Here is a 26,686-nt window from a genome sequence, read left to right on the forward strand (position 1 = left end):
CACTTACTGGGATTGTCTGACACTGCACGTTATCTCACCCACCGGGAATGTCTGACTGTGCAGGGTCACACTCACTGGGATGGTCAGACACTGCATAGTAACTGACTCACTGGGATTATCAGACACTGCCCAGTATCCCAATCACGAGGATTTTCAGACATTGCACCCTATCTCACTCACTGGAATTGTCAGACCTGTACAGTATCTCACTCACTGGGATGGTCAGATACTGCACAGTATTTCACTCATAGGGATTGTCTGACACTGTACCATATCATACTCACTGATATGGTAGAGTGTCAGACAATCCCAGTGAGTGAGATATTGTGCAGTATCTGACCATCCCAGTGAGATACTGTGCAGTGTCAGACAATCCCAGTGAGTGAGATACTGTGCAATGTCGGACAATCCCAGTGAGTGAGATACTGTGCAGTGTCAGACAGTCTCAGTGAGGGAGAGACTGTGCAGTGTCTGACAATCCCCGCGTGTGAGATACTGCACAGTGAGTGAGATACTGTGCAGTATCTCACACACGGGGATTGTCAGACGCTGTACAGTATCACACTCACTGGGATTATCAGACACTGCACAGTATCACACTCATGAGGCTTTTCAGACATTGCACAGTATCTCACTCACTGGGATTGTCTGACACTGGACAGTATCTCTCTCACTGGGACTGTCAGACACTGCACAGTATCTCTCTCACTGGGATTGCCTGATACTGCACAGTATCGCTCTCACTGGGATTGTCAGACACTGCACAGTATCTCTCTCACTGGGATTGTCAGACACTGCACAGTATCTCACTCACGAGGCTTTTCAGACATTGCTCAGTATCTCACTCACTGAGACTGTCTGACACTGCACAGTATCTCACTCACTGGGATTGTCTGACACTGCACAGTACCACACTCACTGGGATTGTCAGACACTGCACAGTAACCCACTCACTGGGATTGTCAGACACTGCACAGTAACTCACTCACTGGGATTGTCTGACTGCACAGTAACCCACTCACGAGGATTTTCAGACATTGCACAGTATCCACTCACTTGGATTGTCTGACAGTGCACAATCTCTCACTCATGGGGATAGTCAGAGACTGCATTAACATACTCACTGGGATTGTCAGACACTGCACAGTATTCCACTCACTGGGATTGTCAGACAGTGCACTGTAAATCACCCATTGGGATTATTAGACACTGCCCGGTATCTCACTCATGGCGATTTTCAGACACTGCACAGTAACTCACTCACTGGAATTGTCTGACTGCACAGTATCTCACTCACTGGGACTGTCAGACTCTGCATAATCTCTCACTCACTGGGAGTGTCAGACACTGCACAGTATCTCACTCACGAGGATTTTCAGACATTGCACAGTATCACACTCACTGGGATTGTCTGACACTGCACAGTATCTCACTCACTGGGATTGTCTGACACTGCACAGTATCTCACTCACTGGGATTGTCAGACACTGCACAGTATCACACTCACTGGGATTGTCTGTCACTGCACAGTATCTCACTCACTGGGATTGTCTGACACTGCACAGTATCTCACTCACTGGGATTGTCAGACACTGCACAGTATCACACTCACTGGGATTGTCTGTCACTGCACAGTATCTCACTCACTGGGATTGTCTGACACTGCACAGTATCTCACTCACTGGGATTGTCTGACACTGCACAGTGTCTCACTCACTGGGATTGTCAGACACTGCGCAGTGTCTCACTCACTTGGCGTGTGAGACACTGCACTGAATCACAGTCACTGGGAATGTCTGACACTGCACAGTTTCACACTCACTGGGACTTTCTGATTGTGGAGCAAACAACTCACTCGATCTATAGTCATTGCACAATACTTCATTAACCAAGATTGACAAAACTGCCGTCTCTCAGTTACCAGATACATCCTCAATACACACTACTATTCACTGGGATCATTCACAGTTACAGATTATAGTCCTACACGTGTATTTGAAATCACAAGCTTTTGGAGCACTTCTCCTTTGACAGGTGAGGTCTTCTGACAAACTGGGATCGCTGAAGAGTGTCTGGTCTTTCCTTGAGGGGGATCAATCAAAATCACTGAGCTGTGTGGCACGGTGGCTCAGTGGTTAGCACTGCTGCCTCCCCGTGCCAGGGACCCAGGGACCCAATTCCTGCCTTGGGCAACTGTCTCGAGTTTGCATATTCTCCCCGTGTCTGTGTGGGATTCCTCCGGGTGCTCCGGTTTCCTCCCACAATCCAAAGATGTGCAGGTCAGGTGAATTGGCCATGCTAAATTGCCTGTAGTGTTAGGTGTAGGGGAATGGGTCTGAGTGGGTTGCGCTTCGGAGGGTCGGTGCGGACTTGCTGGGCCGAAGGGCCTGTTTCCACACTGTAGGGAATCTAATCTCTCCCGCTGGGACTGAGCAATGCCATAACTCATTGGGTTGATTCAGGATGGATCACATCAGATCACCGCAAAGAAGGAACCTGAGAATAGTGTGCTTCAACAGATGGCACCGAACAGCTGAGAGATCCCTCAGGACGGGTTTGATGGAGAGGCTCACGTTTCTTAGCCATCCCTTGAGAAAATGTTGTTAAGGTGCCTTTGCAAAAGTATAACGGCCTGTCTCACTGGACCCTGTGAAAGGGTCAGCCAGTTTGCAATGACCCTGCAGTTATCGGTCAGCACAACCAGGTGAAGACAGCTGGTTCCATTCCCTAAACAACCATTTGGCACTCAGATCGAGATTTCCTTTCCCTCCAGTTCGGCAAGGTTTGCAGTCCCCCTTTCTGATGACAGATTTTTTATTGTCATTATTTAAGTGATTGACGTGAGACTGCCTAGCTGCCCGTGTAATTAGAATTTGTACCTCCGCCCTGATTGTGCAGTAACATATCACACTGCTGCTCCCACCATCTCCAGATAAGTTCGCCAGCACAGAATGATAAACCAACCCTGCTCACTGCTCTCCGTTGATCTCTCACCTCCCCAGGGTTGTAATGTCCCTCGTGCTGGTTTAAAACTCCAGGTCCTTTGGTGATAGCGAGAGACTCATTCCTCCATGTTCTTTGGGGGCACGGTGTCAGGAGAGATTGAAGAACGTAGCTACAAGTCAGAGGGGGACTTAAGGACGAGAGAGGAATTCACCTATTTGGGTCTCCAATGGGCTTTGAATTCCCTCAAAATAATTATATTGTTCTGAGTTATCACCCATGGCTCAGTACTTGCACCTGAGCAGACAGTGAGCTGATAGATCACTGAGGGAATACTGCACTGTCATGAGTGCTAACTCTGTGAAACCTGTCCAGCTGCTGGATGTACCAGAACACTCACTGCCAAGCTGCACTGATGGAGCTGGGACATGGGCACATAATGCAGTAAACAACCTTGTGTTCATGGCATAGGTCAGACTGCCTGCAGAACTTGCTCTATTGAACATTAATGTCGCAAAAAGACAAAGATCACACTGCTGGCATGGAAAGTAGTTTTTTTTTTACTGATGTTTACATTGGAAAGAGAGTTTAAAAATACAATCATTTCGGGTGTCCATAACACTAAATTAATTGATTTACTTGCAAGTCCCTGGTCTAAAATGATTAAGTCTTTAAAACGTTGCATCAAATCATTCCTGTGAAGGATTGTTTCTTGGAGAATATTCCTTCTCCTGCATTATGCCAAATGCAACCTTCTCTCTGGAAAGCCTATGCTTTACCCTTTGTTTTAAGGAAAACGTTCAAGCAGGAACTGGACAGTAAACAGCTTGAAATCTGTTTGGCAACCACTGCAAAACCAAAAATATTTGTGGCTAGCTTAAAACAGTTAATTTGTCAGAAACACTTGTTAACCAGCGTTTATCAATTATATTCAGAGTGCCGCTCAAGAGTTGCAGCTTATTGTGGACAGATAGAATTGATCCTGCTATGAACTGGCCATTCAGAGCAGTAATTGCATGTCAGCCTTCACTTTTCTAACTTGTCATTTTACCTCAAAAGGGCCTCGCCATCCTAATCTGGAAGATCATCAAGTAATCACGTCACAAATATTTGGAGTTTTACAGTGTTGTGCTCTATTTTTAAAAAAAAAGACAATACAATGATAAAATAAACATCAGAAATCATCATAATTAAAATCATCTTTTGGTGTGAAAACGTTGCAATAAAATGACAGAGAATCATCTTTACACATTTTAAGCTTGAACCTTTCTTCTGCTCTCCCTCTCTACCCCGTGGAATAAAGGCTTTCAGTCTGGTGTAGATGGACAAAACCAGGTGGAAGGAGAGTCAAACAGGTTTCACAAAATTATAAAAGTCATTTGGCAGACCTTGAGCCAGAGAGAGAGGGCAGAATTTACAACACAAACACGTAGTCAACCGAGAGTAAGAGCTGTTCAAGTGGAGGGATACAAGAGACTTGCCGAGAGATCTCTCTTCGTTAAAACTTTGTCAAGAGTATCACAGCTGACCTTATTCTGTCCTCAGCTAAAGTCTTGACATGGAGTTAAATTCCACGGATTGATTACTTGGGGTTTTGAGAAATGGGAACAAAAGGCATCCTAATCGGCTATTCCCCAAAGGGTACCATTGGGTAAATTCCAATTCTGGGCCTTTGTGGCACGGTGGTAAGTCCCTATCTCTGAGCTGAAACACCGGAGTTCAAGTCTCACTGTCCCAGGGATATGTCAGTTGATTAAAAATACCTAAACTCCAATTCTTCATGTAATGCTGGTGAATCTTTTCACCATGTCCCACCCCCCTCAATAGGGATGACTCTTTGGGAGTCCTACCTCCCACTGCCCCATGCCAGAGTCACTGTATGTCCATTTGCGGATGTCTGCTCATGGGGATGAGTGTGTAATCGCATGCATGCGAGAGAACGTGAAATTGTCTGCATGTGTGTAAATGTGTGTGAGATTGTCTGCGTACATGCCATTAAGTGTCTGTGAAACTAACCACTGATTGTCAGTAGAGCAGTCAATTGCAGGCAAACATGATCCTCTTCCTTTACCGAAGACACACACCCACACACACACACCCACCCCATTATAGGCTGCTGGTTTCCTCCCCAACCCACCATAATCCTTGGAACACTGACAGTATTTGTCGCACCCCCCCCACCGCCACCCCCCTCCCCCCACCTCCCTTCCCAGTGCTTTCCAACGTACAGCTCTGCTCCTTGATGGTCAAAAGGCAATCACTCCAACAGGATGTTTTGGAAGTGAGCACTCACAGTGACCAGGTGTCACATAACAGCAAGTCTAGCTTTGCTACTGATTTCAACTCAAAATGACCTGAAGGAAAAACATAATGCAACATATGGGTATGTAAAGCACAGAAACACACAATCCTGACTTTTAGATTCAATGCACATACATTCCCAAAAAGTAAAAACAGACCCAATATCTTTCCTTAATCTTAGTTTAGCAAAAACAGACTAGCAGCTGGAACTGAGCTATGCTTACAGAGGAGACTTTGTGGTTTGAATGCCTCATTTTATCCTTGAGCAATGTCATAATTTCAAGGGGAAGTTGAACATGGAGAGGCTTCAAGTGTTGCCAAATACCTGAGCTGAAAGTCAGCCTCCTCCCACCACAGCAGACTCTTTGGGACATTTTCCATTTGTTGCTGATCTTACATGAGAAATGGGGGTGGGGGAGTTGGTGATGAATAGAGCATTCCTGGGGAAAATCATTAATAAGAACTGAAAGCGAGTCATCCTGGACTCAAAACAGGAACTTGGTTTTGCTTTCCAGAGATACTGCTAGACCTGCTGAGTTTCTCCAGAGTTGCCTGTGCTTGTTTTAGATTTTCAGCATCCAGAGAATTTTGCTTTTATTTTAAGAGGAGACAGGATGCAAGGAAACCTAATCCCTTCCCCTGCAGAATGGGCATTAAGACTCTGCTGAGTTTTATATCTCACTGGCTGAGGTATCAGGGGAGAATTCAATGCTGCATACATGTGTAAACCAAGGAGTGGAGAACACGTGGGGTCTGTATTACACAAAGGAAAAATCTATAACGCCAATGTCAGAACGAGCTCTTCTCAAAATCCTGAGATCTTTACAACATAATGGCAGAAAATACAATGGGATAGAATCCAATCACGCATTCACCGCACTACTCACATGAAACACAAAATAAATAGAAATGATCGATTAGAGCTTTTTAAGTTTTTTTAAAATAAAACATTATTCATGCAAGAGCCACATAATAAGCAATTTGCTACCATTTGAGTTTGTTTATATCCATGTGTAACAGCCCCATTTTATTCCGCTCGTGCTGAACACAATGGGTTGCCTCTCCAGGTGGCTACAGTGATCAGGCTCCGTTACAAATCTTACATTGGGAAGAGGCCCATCCTCTCCCCAACATCGCCAGCCTCCCCCCACCCACCCCCCAACCAATCCATCCGGGTCTATCGGTTATTGCCAAGGGTAAGCAGCAGGGTAACTGTGGGGTAAGCAGCAGGGTAACTGCTGGGTAACTGCGGGGTAAGCAGCAGGGTAACTGCGGGGTAAGCAGCAGGGTAACTGTGGGGTAACTGTGGGGTAAGCAGCAGGGTAACTGCGGGGTAACTGTGGGGTAACTGTGGGGTAAGCAGCAGGGTAACTGTGGGGTAACTGTGGGGTAAGCAGCAGGGTAACTGTGGGGTAAGCAGCAGGGTAACTGTGGGGTAACTGTGGGGTAAGCAGCAGGGTAACTGTGGGGTAAGCAGCAGGGTAACTGTGGGGTAAGCAGCAGGGTAACTGCGGGGTAAGCAGCAGGGTAACTGCGGGGTAACTGTGGGGTAACTGTGGGGTAAGCAGTAGGGTAACTGTGGGGTAAGCAGCAGAGTAACTGTGGGGTAACTGTGGGGTAAGCAGCAGGGTAACTGCGGGGTAACTGTGGGGTAAGTGTGGGGTAAGCAGCAGGGTAACTGTGGGGTAAGCAGCAGGGTAACTGTGGGGTAAGCAGCAGGGTAACTGTGGGGTAACTGCGGGGTAAGCAGCAGGGTAACTGCGGGGTAACTGTGGGGTAACTGTGGGGTAAGCAGCAGGGTAACTGTGGGGTAAGCAGCAGGGTAACTGTGGGGTAAGCAGCAGGGTAACTGCGGGGTAACTGTGGGGTAAGCAGCAGGTTAACTGTGGGGTAACTGCGGGGTAACTGTGGGGTAAGCAGCAGGGTAACTGCGGGGTAACTGTGGGGTAAGCAGCAGGGTAACTGCGGGGTAAGCAGCAGGGTAACTGCGGGGTAAGCAGCAGGGTAACTGCGGGGTAAGCAGCAGGGTAACTGCGGGGTAAGCAGCAGGGTAACTGCGGGGTAAGCAGCAGGGTAACTGCGGGGTAAGCAGCAGGGTAACTGCGGGGTAAGCAGCAGGGTAACTGCGGGGTAAGCAGCAGGGTAACTGCGGGGTAAGCAGCAGGGTAACTGCGGGGTAAGCAGCAGGGTAACTGCGGGGTAAGCAGCAGGGTAACTGCGGGGTAAGCAGCAGGGTAACTGCGGGGTAAGCAGCAGGGTAACTGCGGGGTAAGCAGCAGGGTAACTGTGGGGTAACTGCGGGGTAACTGTGGGGTAACTGTGGGGTAAGCAGCAGGGTAACTGTGGGGTAAGCAGTAGGGTAACTGTGGGGTAAGCAGCAGAGTAACTGTGGGGTAACTGCGGGGTAAGCAGCAGGGTAACTGTGGGGTAAGCAGCAGGGTAACTGCGGGGTAACTGTGGGGTAACTGCGGGGTAAGCAGCAGGGTAACTGTGGAGTAAGCAGCAGGGTAACTGTGGGGTAACTGTGGAGTAAGCAGCAGGGTAACTGTGGGGTAAGCAGCAGGGTAACTGCGGGGTAACTGTGGGGTAACTGCGGGGTAAGCAGCAGGGTAACTGCGGGGTAACTGCGGGGTAACTGCGGGGTAAGCAGCAGGGTAACTGCGGGGTAACTGCGGGGTAACTGCGGGGTAAGCAGCAGGGTAACTGCGGGGTAACTGTGGAGTAAGCAGCAGGGTAACTGTGGGGTAACTGTGGGGTAAGCAGCAGGGTAACTGTGGGGTAAGCAGCAGGGTAACTGCGGGGTAACTGTGGGGTAACTGCGGGGTAACTGCGGGGTAAGCAGCAGGGTAACTGCGGGGTAACTGTGGAGTAAGCAGCAGGGTAACTGTGGGGTAAGCAGCAGGGTAACTGTGGGGTAAGCAGCAGGGTAACTGCGGGGTAAATGCTGAGTAACTGCTGGGTAACTGTGGGGTAAGCAGCAGGGTAACTGTGGGGTAAGCAGCAGGGTAACTGTGGGGTAAATGCTGAGTAACTGCTGGGTAACTGTGGGGTAAGCAGCAGGGTAACTGTGGGGTAAATGCTGAGTAACTGCTGGGTAACTGTGGGGTAAGCAGCAGGGTAACTGTGGGGTAAATGCTGAGTAACTGCTGGGTAACTGGGGTAACTGCGGGGTAAGCAGCAGGGTAACTGCGGAGTAACTGTGGGGTAAGCAGCAGGGTAACTGCGGAGTAACTGTGGGGTAAGCAGCAGGGTAACTGTGGGGTAAGCAGCAGGGTAACTGTGGGGTAAGCAGCAGGGTAACTGCGGGGTAACTGTGGGGTAAGCAGCAGGGTAACTGCGGGGTAACTGCGGGGTAAGCAGCAGGGTAACTGTGGGGTAAGCAGCAGGGTAACTGTGGGGTAAGCAGCAGGGTAACTGCGGGGTAACTGTGGGGTAAGCAGCAGGGTAACTGCTGGTCAATTAAATCTGGAGATTAGTGGAGAGAATAGCCTTGGGTGTGTGTGTGTGTGTGACCTCGTGACTACCATTGTCTTGAGTGAAACAGAACGATTTGAATGGTGTCCAGTCATAAGCACTTGAGACAGAGAGGAAGTGCAACAACAGAGAGAGAGAGATAAGAGAACAAGGGAGTTGATGAGATGGGGCTTGGAGTAAAAACATGGAGGTAGGGAGTAAATCTAAACCAAGGCAGTGAGGTGAGAGAGAGCATCCCCATCACCAACTGCAGCATTAGGTTGTGCTAATCCACTGGCAATGGGCAGCAACCTGGCGATATCTTGGATTAAAGCTGCAGCACCACATATCTGATCCATCTGTTAAAAAGTGGTAAGGCTGGGCAACCCTATCAAAACAGAAACCTCATTGTCCCAAATCTAGGATCGAATCAACTCGACACTCAGCCTGATCACTCTGGTATTGTATCGTGACCTTCCAACATGGAGTCTAACAAACACTGCTACAATAATACAGAAAGGAAAAAGGCTTATTTATACCTGGTATTTTACAAATCAATATCTCTACTGCCTGACATGTAAAATGAGACTGGCCTATACCATAAAACACACTAAACACCCTGCAGTGATCTCACTACTTGCAACAAGAGAAATACTGGACTTTTCCCAACATAACACATACCATAATAAGCCCTAAAAACTATCATGCAATTGATATACTGTGAATATCTATATCCTATTTCTCTGACCAACCTATTCTATGTAATGATCACTTTGGCTGACTCTGTGTGATATGCATGCAATGTATAAGCCAACAGTGTGCACTCTGCAGTCAGAAGTTAACTGCAGAGATTATAATAAAAAAATTTATTCTAAATTAAAGCATAAAAAAATAAAAATGCAATAAAACTGCATTTTTTTTGCTTTGAAGACATCCAACCAACCAAAAGATTGAACAATTCTGATTGATTTATTTCTTATCCTTAGGTTTTGAACTGGGGCTCTACACCAAGTCCACTGCAGTGTGTCTGGGAGGAGCAGAGAAACTGGCTTTGAGAACTACACACACAATAAACCAAGGCACTGTGTGTCCGTGCATGTGCATGTGTGTGTGTGTGTGTGTGTGTGTGTGTTTGAGAGAGGATATATGCTCAAACAGTTAAATAAAGGCAAAAACAGGCAGCAGCTGTTCACCCAGATGTGCACTCCAGCAGGACTGAGCTGAAATAACATTAATTTGTCAAAAGCTAAGTCAAACTGGCAAGATATGTGTCCTGCACTGTTCTGATCTCACATGACACTGCTCAGTGGGTTTTACATGGTGGGAGTAAAAGCTTTTTCAGAACACGTTTCTTGAATTTAAGAGTTGAGTGTCAGCACATCAGCCCAACACTTCCCCTCTTGCTCCCCACCTTTCCCCAGCTCTCCACCACTGCCCAACGAGCAGCGACATCGATGTTTCGGGCAAAAGCCCTTCATCAGGAATCAGTTATTCCTGATGAAGGGCTTTTGGCCGAAACGTCGATTTCGCTGCTCGTTGGATGCTGCCTGAACTGCTGTGCTCTTCCAGCACCACTAATCCAGAATCTGGTCTCCAGCATCTGCAGTCATTGTTTTTACCTCCACCACTGTCCAGTCCAACCCAGGCTGCCTTCAACCCCACAGAGTAGTGGTTTTCAAACAAGGACCAAGATTGATGTTAATTTCGCAAGCTTTACCACCTAATTCAGGGACAAGTTGAATCCTTCCACTCTGCTGATCAAAGGGAAATCGAGAGACAGGAAACAAAACAAGGCCATTTCTCACCTCGGCTCTGTTCTGCCATTTAACTGGTCCCATGGCTGACTTCCAGCTTGGCTTAGGCTTTGCTCCATATCCCAAACCAAACAAAACTCCTTCGATATAAACCTTGAACGTTCCAAACCACCTCCAGCGTTCAGTCTTTTCCAAATATATACCACCCATTCTGATTTGTGTTCCAATAGACAAAAGTCTAACCTGTGCAATCACCTGGTTTCACTCCCTCACTGCTGACTTCATGTAAACACTGTGGTTGCAATATCCACCAGTCATGAACATCATAATTTATCTTCACCAATCTGAAGGGGGCTGAGTGTGCCCACAAACAAAACACATTCCGAGTGAAGATTTCAAATTCAACTTAAACATTAGCAGAGGGCGAATCAGTCCTCCACTCTCAAACAGCTCTCAATGCCATCACCATTACATGCGGCCAGCATAAAAGAGGTTAGCAGTCAGAAACACATTGTAAGCATCATCGTCTTCGCCTGCGGTGTATTAAATGCATCTGCACACTAACTACAGGGTGTCGTATTCCTACACAAGTGCATCGTGTGCATGCGCACGATTACAGAAAGCACTTTTTCAAATCAACATCAAAGCTTTGCAGCATGTCTGGAACAGTAAAATGCTCTGAGTTTCCAGCTGGTCATAGTTCCCTTTATACATACATATATAAAAATGGTAGAGGTTGCCTCCCAGTAAGGCAAAAGCTTCTATCCTGTAATTATATTCTCTTTGGTTTTGTTTTCAAACTGCTTATCCTATCAGGTGTAAATTATAACCTCCTCTAAGCTGCCCTATAAATGTTTCATAGATCGCTTATTGTAAAGCACCTTGAACCACAGGAGCCAGTTAATACCACTTAAGTGGCGAATTGTCAGCAGGCTTCAGATGCTGGAAATATTCATCCTGTCACCTGCTATTCATGAGGGAGGGTTTGAGACAGGAATACTGAAGTGGGGGCTGGAAGGGTGCCTGAACTGCACTCCATGGGCAAATGAGTTTCCCTTACTCCTATGTATTTGAACTGACACCCCTTTGTCAAACAAACCTCACCAATTTGGAGATGCCGGTGTTGGACTGGGGTGTACAAAGTTAAAAATCACACAACACCAGGTTATAGTCCAACAGGTTTAATTGGAAGCACACTAGCTTTCGGAGCGATGCTCCTTCATCATCTCACCAATGTATTGTAACGGTGGATTTAAGAAGCAGATGTCAGGAGGGGTGGAGTGGGGTGGGGAAGCTGAACTTTTGAAAACAGATTTTTAATTCAAGACTGCTCTGTGCAAGTTAGTTTGAGGGGAAGACAGCAATATCAATAAAAACTACATTGCCACGATATTTCCTCCAGTTACCCTCTTCAGTACGTTTGTCTCTGCTCTCAGACCTTCCCACTTCCCCATACTCTCTCACATGCCTTTTCCCCTATATTTCAAACTGCAGCACACTGTAACTGTTACAGTCCAAAGGAAGACAGAGGGCTGCACCATTTCGGTGTGGACTGAACTGAACCTTTACTGGAACAATCCAACATAAGAACCACCTTCGTACACAGAGCCCTAACCACAGCAGTGTTGCTAAATGGTTATCCTTTTACATTCAGCCTACAGATCAGCTGGTCCAAAAGGTCGTGCCTGCTCTCTGCTGCTCACATCCTCGGTCTCACCAGACAGAGTTCAATAAACAACTGTGAACATTAACCTTACATTTACTGAAACATTTATAGGCTTCACCTTTCTAGAGAACTCAAGTCCCAACACAATTCAGAACATAAAATTCAAGGCAGGAGTCAGCCATTTGATTCCTCTCGTCATGGTCTCAAATCCACTTTCCTGTCTACCCCACGTAATCCTTGGCCAGCAAATTGCACATCCCATCTCATGGATGAGAGAATTCTGTACACCCGTACTCCAACACTGTTACACAGATCATTTGTTACGACTCAGCTGCACCTCACGTGCACTTGTGTAACTTACAATCGAATCCTCACCTCAAAGTGAGGAAAGAAACATCCGGAAAAGTGCGCTGTGTGGATACAGCACATCAGACGGATTATCAAGGCTATGATGTAAGCTGCCACCAGGTACTACCTGAACTTCCTGTATTCCAGGAGATTAATGTCAGCAATGGGAGCTGACAATGTATTTCCCTCTGTGCATGGTCATATCACATGATTTCTGCTTTTGTTTCAAAGTTATTTGCATATTTTTAAAATACAATTTTCATATCCATCAATTCTCCTAAGGGCCCTGCCATTCACTGTATACTTTCCTCTTGCATTTAACCTCCCATAATACATCAGCTCACATTATAATCAATCTGTCATTTCTCCACCCAACATTCAAACTGAACCATATCCTCCTGTATTCTCTGATCAGCTTCTTCACTATCCACAACACCACCAATTTTTGTTTCACCAGTAAACTTACTGATCAAGACCCCCTACAGTTTCATATATGTTACAAAATACAGAGATCCTAGCATTATTCCTCGTGGAACACCACTGGACACATACATCCAGTCAGAAAAACACCCCTCTCCAACGACCCTCTGCCTAGCCAATTGCTCAAGGCATTCTGACCATAGTCAGTCTCAACTCTTTGACATCTGATCTCCAGTTTCCACATCAATAAACTTGCTGTATATCTGAAACTACTAAATGAACTTCAAGAGAGAATGCTGGAAAATCTCAGCAGGTCTGGCAGCATCTGTAAGGAGAGAAAAGAGCTGACGTTTCGAGTCTAACTGACCCTTTGTCAGACCCAAAGCTTTGACAAAGGGTCAGTTAGACTTGAAATGTCAGCTCTTTTCTCTCCTTACAGATGCTGCCAGACCTGCTGAGATTTTCCAGCATTCTCTCTTTTGGTTTCAGATTCCAGCATCGGCAGTAATTTGCTTTTACTACATGAACTTTGCTGTTGGTAAATTCCATACATTGTAGCTGAAAGTGGACCAAAGAAGCACTTCTTATATGACACAAAGGACAAAAAGAAAACATTACAACAGAAAAAAATACAGGTATCATAGAATCCCTAATGTGCGGCAGAAGCAGGCTATTCAGCCCATTGAGACCATACCAACCCTCCAGAGAGCAGACCACCCAGTCCCACATCCCCTACGCTATCCCTGTAACCCTACATTTAACATGGCTAATCCAGCTAGGCAGTACATCTCTGAACACTATGGGCAATTTAGCATGGCAAATCCATCCTAACATGTACACCTTTGGACTGTGGGAGGAAACCAGAGCACCTGGAGCAAACCCACGTGGACACTGGGAGAAAGTGCAAACTCCACACAGACAGTCGCCCGAGGCTGGGATTGAACCTGGGTCCCTGGCGCTGTGAGGCAGCAGTGCTCACCACTGAGCCACCGTGTGACCCCTTAAATTTGCTGCAACTTATTCTTTGCTCTTGTTTGCTCCCAGGAATAAATCTGAATTGGTAGAAGTATTTCTAGAGTCTGTTCTTCAGCTTACCTTGCAACCTAACCCATACAAGTAATCTAGAAAGGATAAAGAGAAATGTAGTTTGCGTAGCCCAGAGAATATTGGCTTCCAAAAGATACCATTATCACAGTCACAGCCACCACTCTTCACGTTTAAACATTCTTTAAATTCACTTCCTGTCCCCTGTTACTTACTGCTTTCCCTCAGCCCTCTTTCCAAGGCCTAAGCAAATCCTCAGCCCAGTCAAACTCTAACCCCATTTATCAATGGGATGCACAGGCTCTTGCTCCTTCCAAATTACAGTCAAGGTGAAGTTAAACTTGGATCTGTCAGCTTCCCCAAATCTAGGTGGGGGTGAAGGGATGGTGGTGGAGGAAGGAGGGAGGGTGGGTGAGCGTTGAAAGAGGAATTACATGTTCCAGTTACAAGGCACTAGGGTTAAGTAGGCATTGTTCCAATGCTATAACCTCTAATTCCTTTCTCCTCAAATATATGTATATAAATAAAAATTATGAGCCAGTGCACATGAGAAACTAATTCAGAACTGATAATGATGAGTCAATGTAATTAATCAGGACATTTTATAGCATTGCACTGTCGATGTGAATACTCCCCCACCAGGAAATCCGCACCTCTCACTCTCTCTGACCACCTCCACTAGTCCATCCTGATGTGTCAAGGCCACTTTGGGAAAGGATACACTCAGAGCAAAACAATTTTAAAAACCCAACAGACCTAATTTTATACAAATCTTCAAAGTCACAACTTGCGATTTGGATAATTTCAATGTTAAAGATTCAGATAAATGATTTGACTGGTTTGATATTGCAACCAACTGAAACTCGCTTACAGGAAGTACTTCAGTATGATGCGATTCCAATGTGCCAGAACAGCCCAGAACATCAAATTCACAAAACCCAATCACAATGCTGGGTGAAATCAGTTATTTAGTATACAGTACTTAATTCTCCCTGCAGCAGCAGTGCTCAAAGGAACAACTATGTGTGATAGGTACAAACCCTCACTTGCCCCTACACCTTCTGTTTCAGCTTGTTTCAAAACTGACTGAAGGAAATCGGAAACCAGGTGACAGCCGGTTAACCTGCAGGGAGTTTCTCACCAAACCGGGTGACAGCCGGTTAACCTGCAGGGAGTTTCTCACCAAACCGGGTGACAGTTGGTTAACCTGCAGGGAGTTTCTCACCAAACCGGGTGACAGTTGGTTAACCTGCAGGGAGTTTCTCACCAAACCGGGTGACAGCCGGTTAACCTGCAGGGAGTTTCTCACCAAACCGGGTGACAGTTGGTTAACCTACAGGGAGTTTCTCACCAAACCGGGTGACAGCCGGTTAACCTACAGGGAGTTTCTCACCAAACCGGGTGACAGCCGGTTAACCTGCAGGGAGTTTCTCACCAAACCGGGTGACAGTTGGTTAACCTACAGGGAGTTTCTCACCAAACTGGGTGACAGTGGTTAACCTACAGGGAGTTTCTCACCAAACCAGGCAGCAGTGAGAAGGCAGCAGCTGGGCCCTGGTCTGACAGCTCTGCAGAGTTTTTCAGTGACAGCTGCAACTTTTCAAACAGCAAACCATCACCTCAGCTAGCACTGAAAACAAAGGAGGAAGGTACAGGCTCTTCGGACCACTAGGCTGCACCAACACAGACCTTTCTAAACTAAACACCTAATGCCTCTATGTGGTGTGTATCCTCTAATCCCTGCTTATTCATGTATCTGTCAGGATGCCTCTTAAATGTTGCTATTGCATTGGCCTCCACCACTTCCTCTGGCAGTGCGTTCCATGCACATACCATCCTCGGTATGTAAAAAAAAAGCAGCCTTTCACATCTCCTTTAAACTTACCCCTTTTAACTATGCCCCGCTGTCACTGACATTTCTTCTCTGGGGATAAAGATTCTGACTCCCCATTCTATAGTTTTCTATCAGGTCGGCCCTCATCCTTTGATGTTCAAGTGAAAACAAACCAAGTTTGACGAATCTCTCCAAACCAGGCAACATGCTGTTTCTGTACCCTCTCCAAAGCCTCCACATCCTTTTGGTACTGTGGCGACCAGAACAGTACACAATATTCCAAATGAGGCCTAACTAAAATTCTCCACAGCTGCAATAGATCGGAAGCAAAAGGAAACAAATAAGCAGCTGTAGTGCATCCTGGCAGTGAATATGTTAGAAACAAGTGCAGAGAAATCAGAGGTTTGTCAGGATTCACAATCATTCCCCCATTTGCTCCCAGATTTTAAAAGAAAACAAATCCCCCACTGAGCTTGACATTGGGTTGCTTTCAGCAACATGAGACAAACCAGTGGCAATTGGGAGACACTGGCACAATACCCAAATTACACTGGCACCCGTACGTACAGCATCGACTATGCAGAGCTTGGAAAAAATATATAAATTGCCAGCACATTGGCGAAGTGAGGCTGCAGCAGCGCTGACAGTTTACCCAATCTCTTCATTTGCCCGTGGACGCTGTTTCCGAAATGTTTGATAGTCTGACATTTATAACCCAGTCAGCGAACCCCAGTGTTGGCACTGGGCGTGCACAATCACACATTGCATCAAAACAACTAACAAGAAGAAAAAAAAATACCCAAGCAAAATGGTTTGGTATATTCTGCCAGACTTTCACTGAGAAGAGCCTCTCAATTATGAACCCATTCCAAAAAGGCTGAAAAGTCATTGTTTGAAATAAAATAAAGCAGCAGTTTCTCATGCGTTTGAAACACACTAAACTATCATAATAACACAGGTGCCTGCACACTAATACATCGAGAGTTCACATCTGCTCCACTTTCAACTTTCATATTTAATAAATTAGGTAAAATCCTTTGCTTTCCTTGATCACAGTGCATAACCCGGTAATATTTAAACACTATATAAAGTTGCAATTCCTCTGCAGCGTGCAATGACCATGTATCCTGTGAGGAGAGGTTAAAGGGGAAGGGCAGCACGTCAGCTTTTCACAGTAGCAATGAGATTAAACCTCAGTCCAAGATGTGGCACGTACCACCTTTCCTTGCTCTTCAAAGCACAACAACCCACACTCTCCTGAGTCAATTGAAAAGATCACAACACTAGACAGAAAGACCATGGATAGGCTAAGTACAATTCATTGGTCTCAGGAGCTTTGTCTTGATGGCATGGCTGTTGGCGGTGACTTGCCGGTTCCACTCCCCCCTCCTGTCCCCTGCATGTCCATTTGTTGCTCTGCTGGCTACCTGGAGAAGATGGGGAGGTGTTGCTGGCTGAGGATGCTGCTTGTTCGTGGAGATTCAGTCTTTGCCATGACTTCTTTAAACCACGAAGCCACGTCCACTTCTAATGTCTCGTAACGTTTAATGAAATTGTGTTCCTGCAGCAATACAAGAAGAGGTTGTTCAAGTCACCCAGGCAAGCAGCAAAGGGAGTCTGAGAATACACAAAAGCAGAAACTTCTTCACTCATGCAAGTGCCCAGCCCTGGAAAACTCCCAGTGCACTTCTATTCTCCAGAGGGAATGGAACCACATTTGTGGTTCAACCAAGATCTTGCATCCGTGCAACATGAACCACTGAAATCCAGAACATAGTTTGCCTTAAGCTCAGATCTCATCTCAGTGACATCCCGAAAGATTTGCTTCTAATATTCTACCGTCTACAGCTCATTTTCTTTCTCAATCACCACCTGAAACATGTTTAATGATACTAAGCAAGGTAGGAATGCAAGTTGTGAGGAGGACACCAAGAGATTGTAAAAAAGATAAAGACAGGTTAAGAGTGTTAACAGATGGCAATTGGAGCTTAACACGTGAAACGTTGAGATGATTCACTTTGGTCGGAAGAAGAGGAAAATGAGAAACTTTTAAACACTGATGTTCAGAGAGGCGTGAGCATACTCATCCAAGGACAACAACACGTTAATATACAGGTACATTGAGCAATAGGAAACATATGGCAGGTTGGGGAATTCAGGCACAAGCATAAGAAAGTCTTGCAACGTATGTAAGGATTTTGTTGAGACCACACTTGGAGTAAGGTGTGTAGGTTTGGACTCTATAGTCAGAGTGAGATATACGTGCATTGATAGCAAAACTCTTGGGCTGAGAGAGCCGCCTCTGATGAGAGGCTTAGTAAATTAAGACTACACCCTTTGGAGAGGCAATACTGAGAGGCAATCTCATCATAACATCCGTGATTCTGAAGGGGCTTGACAAGAGTAGATGCTAAGAGGTTTTTGTGTTATTCCTGGCTAGAGGAACTTGAAATACAGGACACACTGTCTCAATGGTTAATGGTTTTGGGCAGAAATGAGGGAACATTTCTTCACTGGCAGCGTGGATACCACTGGAATTCTCATTCCCTGAGGGATGTGGATACTCTTACACCAGTACATTTGTGGCTGAGGTAGACAGGTATTTGGGCTGGATTTTCAAAGTGCAACCTGGAAGGAGTTTGGACCCAAATCCATGCCTCAGATAATGTTACTTGGAGTTTGCTGCCACAAAGACGGGGGAAGCGAGATGATTAATGATTTCAGAGGAAGTTGGATGGGCATGTGAAGGAAACAACTTTACAGGCTTACGGGACGAGAATGAAGGAATGCGACTTCATGAATTTACAGAGAGCTGGCACACACTCAACAAACGGAATGGCTTCATGTACCATATGCTTGAGAACTCAAAGACAAAAACTCCATTTCCTGCTCTCCATCCCTCTTGCAAAATTCCCCAATTATAGAACTCCGAACAATTCCAAACTAAGCTTTTCGAAGTTCCCAGAGCTTCTCTGGGATCACTGATGATCAATCAGGTCTTTACATTTCAGTGAATTCTCTAAGTAACATTTCTTTGACTATATCATAGAAATTACAGTACAGAAGGAGGCCATTTGACCCAATATGTCTGTTCCAGCTCACGAAGCAGCTCCCCAGCTGGACCCATTCTCCAACCTGGAAATAATAATTTCCACTATCCATTTTACTCTCATCACTGGGGGTTATACAACCTCAAAATCTACCTTGAAAATTCAGCAAGTTCATGACTTAATAAACCTGCCCTTCTTACATATGGACTCTCATAGTGACCCAACAACACTGAATATCCTCTCCCAGTCAGAATGCCTATAAAAATACTGTCTTTTACGTTTTAACTGTTTTTCTCTTGTATTCCCATCGTCTTTTAACTTCAGTTTTCCTCTTTTCCATACTTCTGTTCTAACTTTCTAAATTAATAGCTCTGAGAATGCATTTTTAAAAATTTCAAATATGCCCAAAGCATTCAGCCAGAGGTTTCTAGCTGACAGCACCTCTTTTCCCCCCGCCTTCTTGGAACATAATCTGTTTGTATCCTCTCCTCCTCCTCCTCCTTTTTAAATAGCTCCCCTTGGTTAATCTAGTCGCTCACTAGCAATGTTTTGTTGAAGGCTGGAAATGTGGCCTTTCACCTTCTTCCTCATTAAATATCCATGTCTTTGTATTTTTTAAAACCCACCCTTACACCTAAGTTAGTTACACTGAGATCGCATAAATGTGACCTACTTTGATGACCATAGTATCCAGAATCGGAACAATTGGCATTCCTTCCCTTGTTAGAGTGGAAACAAGCAAATTGGGCAAACGGTGGCTGTTAAAATGCAGAACTAATCAAAGGACACTTACTGCTCACTATTTTCCCTTAACCTTTTACACTGAGTGTTTGGAGCCGGACCAATCTCAATTCAATCCAGAAATTTCCCATCACAAACAAGTGGTGGGAAAGGGACACTTGGGCAGTTTTAGTTCAACACCAGCAGTCCTTATTCAACTATAACATCCGAATACTTACAAGCAACTTATTGTATTTTGGTCTCTTCCTGTGATCCTTTGTGAGGCTAATAGGAGGAGAAAAGAGAGGTATGTCAGAAGATGATTGAAAATTAAACACACAATTCATGCCTGCTGAGCCCTTATCCCTGGGCAAATCCAAATCCTGCAAAGATTGGGGTGAGTCTTGGTCTGTTGGAATGGAAATGCTCTCCTGCTGAACGTACTCCTGGTGGGCTTGGTCAAACAGAATAGGTGCTGGTGACCTCAGGATATCTTTGCAGCAAGATGTCAGAGTGGAAAAATGTGCAATTATGTCAAACAGGTCGGAGGTCACTGACCTAAAAAAAAGGTGAACTCATTTTGTGGCTGTGCCCTTAGTACCTGACTTGTGGAGTATTTACTGTGTTAGCTTCAGTTAGCTTTAGTTCGTGAAAGTGAGTTCAGGATGAAGGAGAAGAACCAGGAAGAGGAGTTTTGCTTTGTTGGATGTTGGGACTGCAGTGCATCCTCAAAGACAGACAAAGAGATGTGCTGTTGGATACAGTCCACCAGTTACTGGCACAAACCGGTGACATACCCATTGTTATACTGGCCCGTGTTTTTGGGTTTGACAGCAGCACCCTGCTAGTAGAGAATACCTCGCACCTTATTCCTGCACAGCAGCAGTGAGAAGTGGCTGTTACCTTTCCTGGGTAGTCTGAGAGCTTTTCACGGCTGTATGTGTGGCCTTAGGCTCGTTGGTGAATTTGCAAACAGCCATACAGAATGGAAACAGACCCTTCAGTGCAACCAGTCCACACAGACAGCGTTGCCAAACCAAGCCCGGTGCCTGGCCCATATCCCTCCGAACCATTCTTGTTCACAAACTGATTGACATATCATTGTGGTCGGCATGGACTAGTTTGGGCTAAAGGGTCTCTACGATTCAATGCTGTAACTGGACCAGTATCCACCACTTCATCAGGCAGCTCATTCCACACACGAGCCACTGTCTGTGTAAAACACAAGTTGCCCCTCATATGTGCTTTTCAAATCTTTCTCCTCTCACCTTAAAAATATGCCCCCTAGGTTTGAACTCCCCAACCTAAGGGAAAATATCTTTGCTATTCACCTTAACTGCGTCCCTCGTGATTTTATAAACCTCTATAAGGTCACTCCTCAATCTTCTATGCTGCAGTGAAACGTCCTAGCCGATAATTATAACTCAAACTCTTCATTCCCAGCCCCATCCTGGTAAATCTTGTCTGAGTCCTGTCCAGTTTAATAATGTCCTTCCTATAACAGGATGACCAGGCCATCCCACCTGCTATACTCAAAGGTGTGAGCAATGAAGGCAAGAACTCTAATCAGGTTAACTAACCTGTCGACATCTGATTCAAATTTCATAGAATGATGTACCTGAACTCCTCAGTCTCTCTGCTCTATAACACTACACAGAGCCCTATCGTTAATTGTGTAAGTCCTGTCCTGGTTTGGTTTACCAAAATACCACACCTCTCACTTATCCAAATGAACCTCCATCTGCCACTCCTCAGCCCACTGACCTAATTGATCACGATCCCTCGGTAATCTTAGATAGCCTTCTTCACTGCCCACGGTGCCATCAATTTTGGTATCTGCTATATTCTCATCCAAATCATTTATATAAATGACAAATAGCAATGGACCCAGGACTGAGGCCTGTGGAACTCTGCTGGTCACAGGCCTCTACAAACCACCTGTATAACTGATCTAATAAACATGATCTGATTGGAGCAGCCACTATCCCACACGGACAGCTTCCAAGCTTGCACACTGATTACATGCCTCAGGCTGCATTGGGCATTTATACAGGTCCAAGACTAGTCAAGGTGGGTTTACCGTAGCCTGTAGCAGAGAACCCACTAATGGACTTCTTAACCAGCACATTGAGGAAAGGGAGTGCCTTTCAAACATCTTGGTATTTTTGCAATTCTGCCCTCACAATGAAGAATTAACAGCATGTTTCTTTTTACAGCAATTTTGTATTTCACTTAGTGGAACATTTAGACTTAATAGCATTATGTGGTAATGCAACTACTCACTGAGTCCTCTGCTGGATATATTAGCCTTGCACTAACTGCCAGTGTCCCAGTTTCCTGTTGTGTTATTCTGACATATTGTACAATCAAAGGGACTTTCAATGTAGATGGGAAACCAAGCCACTAAAACAAAGAGGGCTCTTCATTGCAAAGACACATGGTGAACTTATCTAGAAATCTGCCAAAGCTTCTCTAGCATTTACAAGCTTTAGTAAGTAACCATGGTAAATGAGATCTACTTTTCTCATACACATTCAGTGAACCTCCAGCAAATCAGAATTTGAGATTAGATTAGATTAGATTCCCTACAGTGTGGAAACAGGCCCTTCAGACCCACAAGTCCACACCGACCCTCCAAAGAGTACCCCACGCAGACCCACCTCCCTCTGACTAATGTACCTAACACTATGGGCAATTTCCCATGGCCAATCCATACTAACCTGCACACCTTTGGATTGTGGGAGGAAACCCACGAAGTCTTGGGAGAATGTACAAACTCCACACAGACAGTCACCCGAGGCTGGAATCGAACCTGGGTCCCTGGTGCTGTGAGGCAGCAGTGCTAACCACTGAGCCACCATGCCGCCCCCAAATGGGGTTTTAAACCAATTAGATCCCTCACTCAAACGTGACAATCTCAATGTCACATGATAGCTAAGTCCAATACAATCCAGAACACTATCTTGAAACAGTCCTTAGGCAATGTTCAAGGCAGAATAAAAGGTGGACAGAACTGCTGGATTCAGCTACTGGGCCAATTAACCAATATACTCACTGCTAGAATATACAGGAAGGTCAGTGTGACAAACAATTTCTGTCATCATAAATACATCTTTATTGTTACAGACTATGTGGAAACCATTTTTATTAAATAGTACAATCAGATTACTAAGGAATAAGTTGTCAGGCCTTTTTGAGACATCCTTACTCTTACTATCCATTCCAGCTTACAGTGACAGCATTTCTCATTTTTAAGGATATTTGTTGCAGTCCAGGGAACAAAGAGAGAACTCTACAACAAATTTTTTTTTAAAAATCCTGTAACAGGGCTTTGTGCACTTCTAGTGAAACAAACCTCTTTGAGTGAAATCTTCAGTGAGAAAGATCTCAGGAACAAACACGCAGCACTAGTTGCGACAATGTCGGCTATTTTGCTGTACCTTCCTCATCATATTTCAGCTTTGAAGGAAAGGCAATGACAAACGTTCCCAGCAGTTACGATATACTTACCTCTGTGGCCCTTTGGGGGTGGATGTGAAGACGGGATCACAACATTGGCACTGAGGTGGGAGATGGTGAAGGTTTTGCGAGGCAGTAAACACGATAGAGTTCAAGGAGTGGCTGAGCAAGCAAGCTCAGAAAGACAGTAGTAAGGGACTTTGGAGAAGACCTTGTGCAGAGGGAAATATGGGAGGACGCGATTTGGGGGAGGAAGAGGTTTTGGTAGGACAAGGCGGCTGTAAATTCAGAGAGCAGATGAAATTGAAAGGGGACAGAAACTGTGATGGATGAGGATTCATTGAGTACTGAGGCTGAGTGAGGGAAGGATAGGAGTTATCTCAAGGAGAAGGTCAGGAGGGAGTAATAAACAATGAGGGTTTTGAAGTTGAGGTCATTGACAAAGTATGACGTGAGGTTCTCAAAGAAAGAACTTTTCCCAAACTAGTGCTTCCAAAGAAATAGCCACTGTAGACCTTGCACTGGTCTCTGTCAATGTTCCAGCCTCTGCACTGACGACACACCTTTCCAAAAAAGGAGAGATGGCAGCTGATTGTTTGAAGATGAACTCAGCCCACCTTCATAGGCTCTCTGCTTCCAATTTCCACTGACAAAGCACCCAGATTACTCTTGTACATTGTTTGGGCTACAAAAACAACACAGTACACCAGACCTCACCCTCAAAATCTTTGATGACTGGTTCAACTCCAGCTTGAGGAAGTGCGCATCTTTTCAGTTTCAGATCTAGGTTAACATCTGATGACCAAGTACCACATTGCGATCTGAGGGAATTTGCAGCATGCAAAACATACTCCCATGACTATAAAGGAGACTACACTACAAAGTAATTAATTAGCTGTAAACTACTTCAGTGCAGCTAAATGTGAAGTAATGCACTTTGGGAAGAATAACAGGAAGGCAGAGTACTGGGTCAATGGAAAGATTCTTGGTCGTGTGGATGTGCAGAGGGATCTTGGAGTCCATGTGCACAGATCCCTGAAAGTTGCCACCCAGGTGGATAGTGCTGTTAAGGCAGCATACAGTGTGTTAGGTTTCATTCACAAAGGGATTGAGTTCCGGAGCCACAATATCATGCTGCAACTATACAAAATGCTGGTGCGGCCACACCTGGAACATTGTGTACAGTTTTGGTCGTCATATTTCGGGAAGGATGCGGAAGCATTGGAAAAGGCGCAGAGGCGATTTATCAGGATGTTGCCTGGTCTGGAGGGAAGGTCTTATGAGGGAAGGCTGAGAGACTTGGGTCTGTTCTCATCGGAAAGAAGGCGGCTAAGGGGGGATTTGAGAGACATACAAGATGATCAGAGGATTAGATAGGGTAGATGGTGGAAGTCTTTTTCCTAGGACGATGATGTCAGTGTGTACGAGGGGGCATAACTACAAATTGAGGGGTGATAGATTTAAGACAGATGTCAGAGGCAGGTTCTTTACTCAGAGAGTGGTAAGGGTGTGGAACATCCTACCTGCTAATGTAGTCAACTCAGCCACATTAGGGAGATTTAAACAATCCTTAGAAAAGCACAAGGATGATTTTGGGATAGTGTAGGGGGACGAGCTGAGAATAGTTCACAGGTCGGCGCAACATCGAGGGCCGAAGGGCCTGTTCTGCGCTGTATTGTTCTCTGTTCTATATACTTTGAGACACTGAGTTATCTTGCTTCCTCTTTTACGTACGAAGGCCCACTGCTCTGGGGGTTGGTGAACTCAGTTGCCTGGTCAGTAGGTTTGCAATGCAGTATGGTGTTAACAGTGTGGGTTTAATCCCTGCACTGGCTGAGATGGCCAGGAAAGACACGCTTTCTTCACCTCAGTCAGCGTCTGAGGTATTATGGCCCTTTACGTGAAGACGCCAACAGAGTCCTCTTCCTAAAGAGGCAGCAATCTTATGGTCCTCTCGCACTGTGTGACTTGACCTTTCCTTATGCTAACTGAAACATAGGCATGGTTCACTCCATTAGAGTCAGGGAAATATATAGAAACATTCAGTTCTTTTAATAGACATTATCATTCAAACGATTATTTGTTTGAGTTATATTTCTACCAGATACTACCCCCATGTTTTACTCACCAATCTTTTACAAATGATTGAAAGTCCATTGAGAAGCCCATACTTTGAGGGAGCAGAGGAGGATCTTCCTGCAGCACCTTTGTTAAAACCTCAAAGTCCGTTTTGCAGTTTTTATATGGAAACTGCCCCGTGGCGAGTTCAACCTGTCGACAGTCAGAGTGCTGGGTTACAGGCCAATGGCACAGAAATTTATTCAAGGTCTCAACTCTCGGCTCAGTCAGCAGCACAGGAATAGGACTTCCAACACTTAAAATATTACAATTCAAATTAAACTGTACAAAGCTGATCTAACCAAATAGTGACAGCGGAGACAAATGCCAAATAGTGACCGCATCAGTGTGGTTAGTGTGAACATTAGTGACTGTGTCAGTGTGGTTAGTGTGAACATTAGTGACTGTGTCAGTGAGGTTAGTGTGAACGTTAGTGACTGTGTATCACCGTGTCAGTGTGGTTAGTGTGAATATTAGTGTCTGTGTCAGTGTGGTTAGTGGGGACATGAGTGACTGTGTCAGTGAGGTTAGTGTGAACATTATTGACTGTGTCAGTGTGGTTAGTGTGAACATTAGTGACTGTGTCAGTGAGGTTAGTGTGAACATTAGTGACTGTGTCAGTGTGGTTAGTGTGAACATTAATGACTGGGTCAGTGTGGTTAGTGTGAACATTAGTGACTGTGTCAGTGTGGTTAGTGTGAACATTAATGACTGGGTCAGTGTGTTTAGGGTGAACATTAGTGACTGTGTGTCACCGTGTCAGTGTGGTTAGTGTGAACATTAGTGTCTGTGTCAGTGTGGTTAGTGGGGACATGAGTGACTGTGTCAGTGAGGTTAGTGTGAACATTATTGACTGTGTCAGTGAGGTTAGTGTGAATATGAGTGTCTGTGTCAGTGCGGTCAGTGTGAACATTAGTGACTGTGTCAGTGCGGTCAGTGCGAACATTAGTGTCTGTGTCATGTGGTTAGTGTGAACATTAGTGTGTCAGTATGGTTAGTGTGAACATTAGTGACTGTGTATCACTGTGTCAGCGTGGTTAGTGTGAAGATTAGTGTCTGTGTCAGTGCGGTCAGTGTGAACATTAGTGTCTGTGTCATGTGGTTAGTGTGAACATTAGTGTGTCAGTGTGGTTAGTGTGAACATTAGTGACTGTGTACCACCGTGTCAGTGTGGTTAGTGTGAAGATTAGTGTCTGTGTCAGTGCGGTCAGTGTGAACATTAGTATCTGTGTCAGTGCGGTCAGTGTGAACATTAGTGCCTGTGTCAGTGTGGTTTGTGTGAACATGAGAGACTGTGTCAGTGTGGTTAGTGTGAACATTAGTGACTATGTCAGTGCAGTCAGTGTGAACATTAGTGACTGTGTCAGTGCGGTTAGCGTGTACATTAGCGACTGTGTCAGTGCGGTCAGTGTGAACATTAGTGACTATGTCAGTGCAGTCAGTGTGAACATTAGTGACTGTGTCAGTGTGGTTAGCGTGAACATTAGTAACTGTGTCAGTGTGGTCAGTGGGGACATTAGTGACTGTGTCAGTGTGGTTAGTGTGAACATGAGTGATTGTGTCAGTGTGGTTAGTG

The 26,686-nt window shown here is 45.3% G+C and overlaps 1 protein-coding gene across 2 annotated transcripts in view; it reads right to left on the reverse strand.

Annotated features, from left to right (window-relative positions):
* Positions 1–13,326: 13,326 nt before the first annotated feature.
* Positions 13,327–26,686, reverse strand: part of map2k7 (mitogen-activated protein kinase kinase 7) — a 100,608-nt gene continuing 87,248 nt past the window's right edge. For both annotated transcript variants that reach the window (XM_072564007.1, XM_072564006.1), the window contains 3 exons: positions 25,121–25,263; positions 19,773–19,818; positions 13,327–17,324 (listed from right to left, as the gene is read on the reverse strand). In XM_072564007.1, coding sequence (XP_072420108.1) covers positions 17,187–17,324; positions 19,773–19,818; positions 25,121–25,263 — 327 coding nt within the window. In that variant the 3' untranslated portion in view covers positions 13,327–17,186. The remainder of the gene's footprint in view (positions 17,325–19,772; positions 19,819–25,120; positions 25,264–26,686) is intronic.

Source organism: Chiloscyllium punctatum, chromosome 46 (genome assembly GCF_047496795.1).
Source record: "Chiloscyllium punctatum isolate Juve2018m chromosome 46, sChiPun1.3, whole genome shotgun sequence".
Lineage (NCBI taxonomy): Eukaryota > Metazoa > Chordata > Chondrichthyes > Orectolobiformes > Hemiscylliidae > Chiloscyllium > Chiloscyllium punctatum.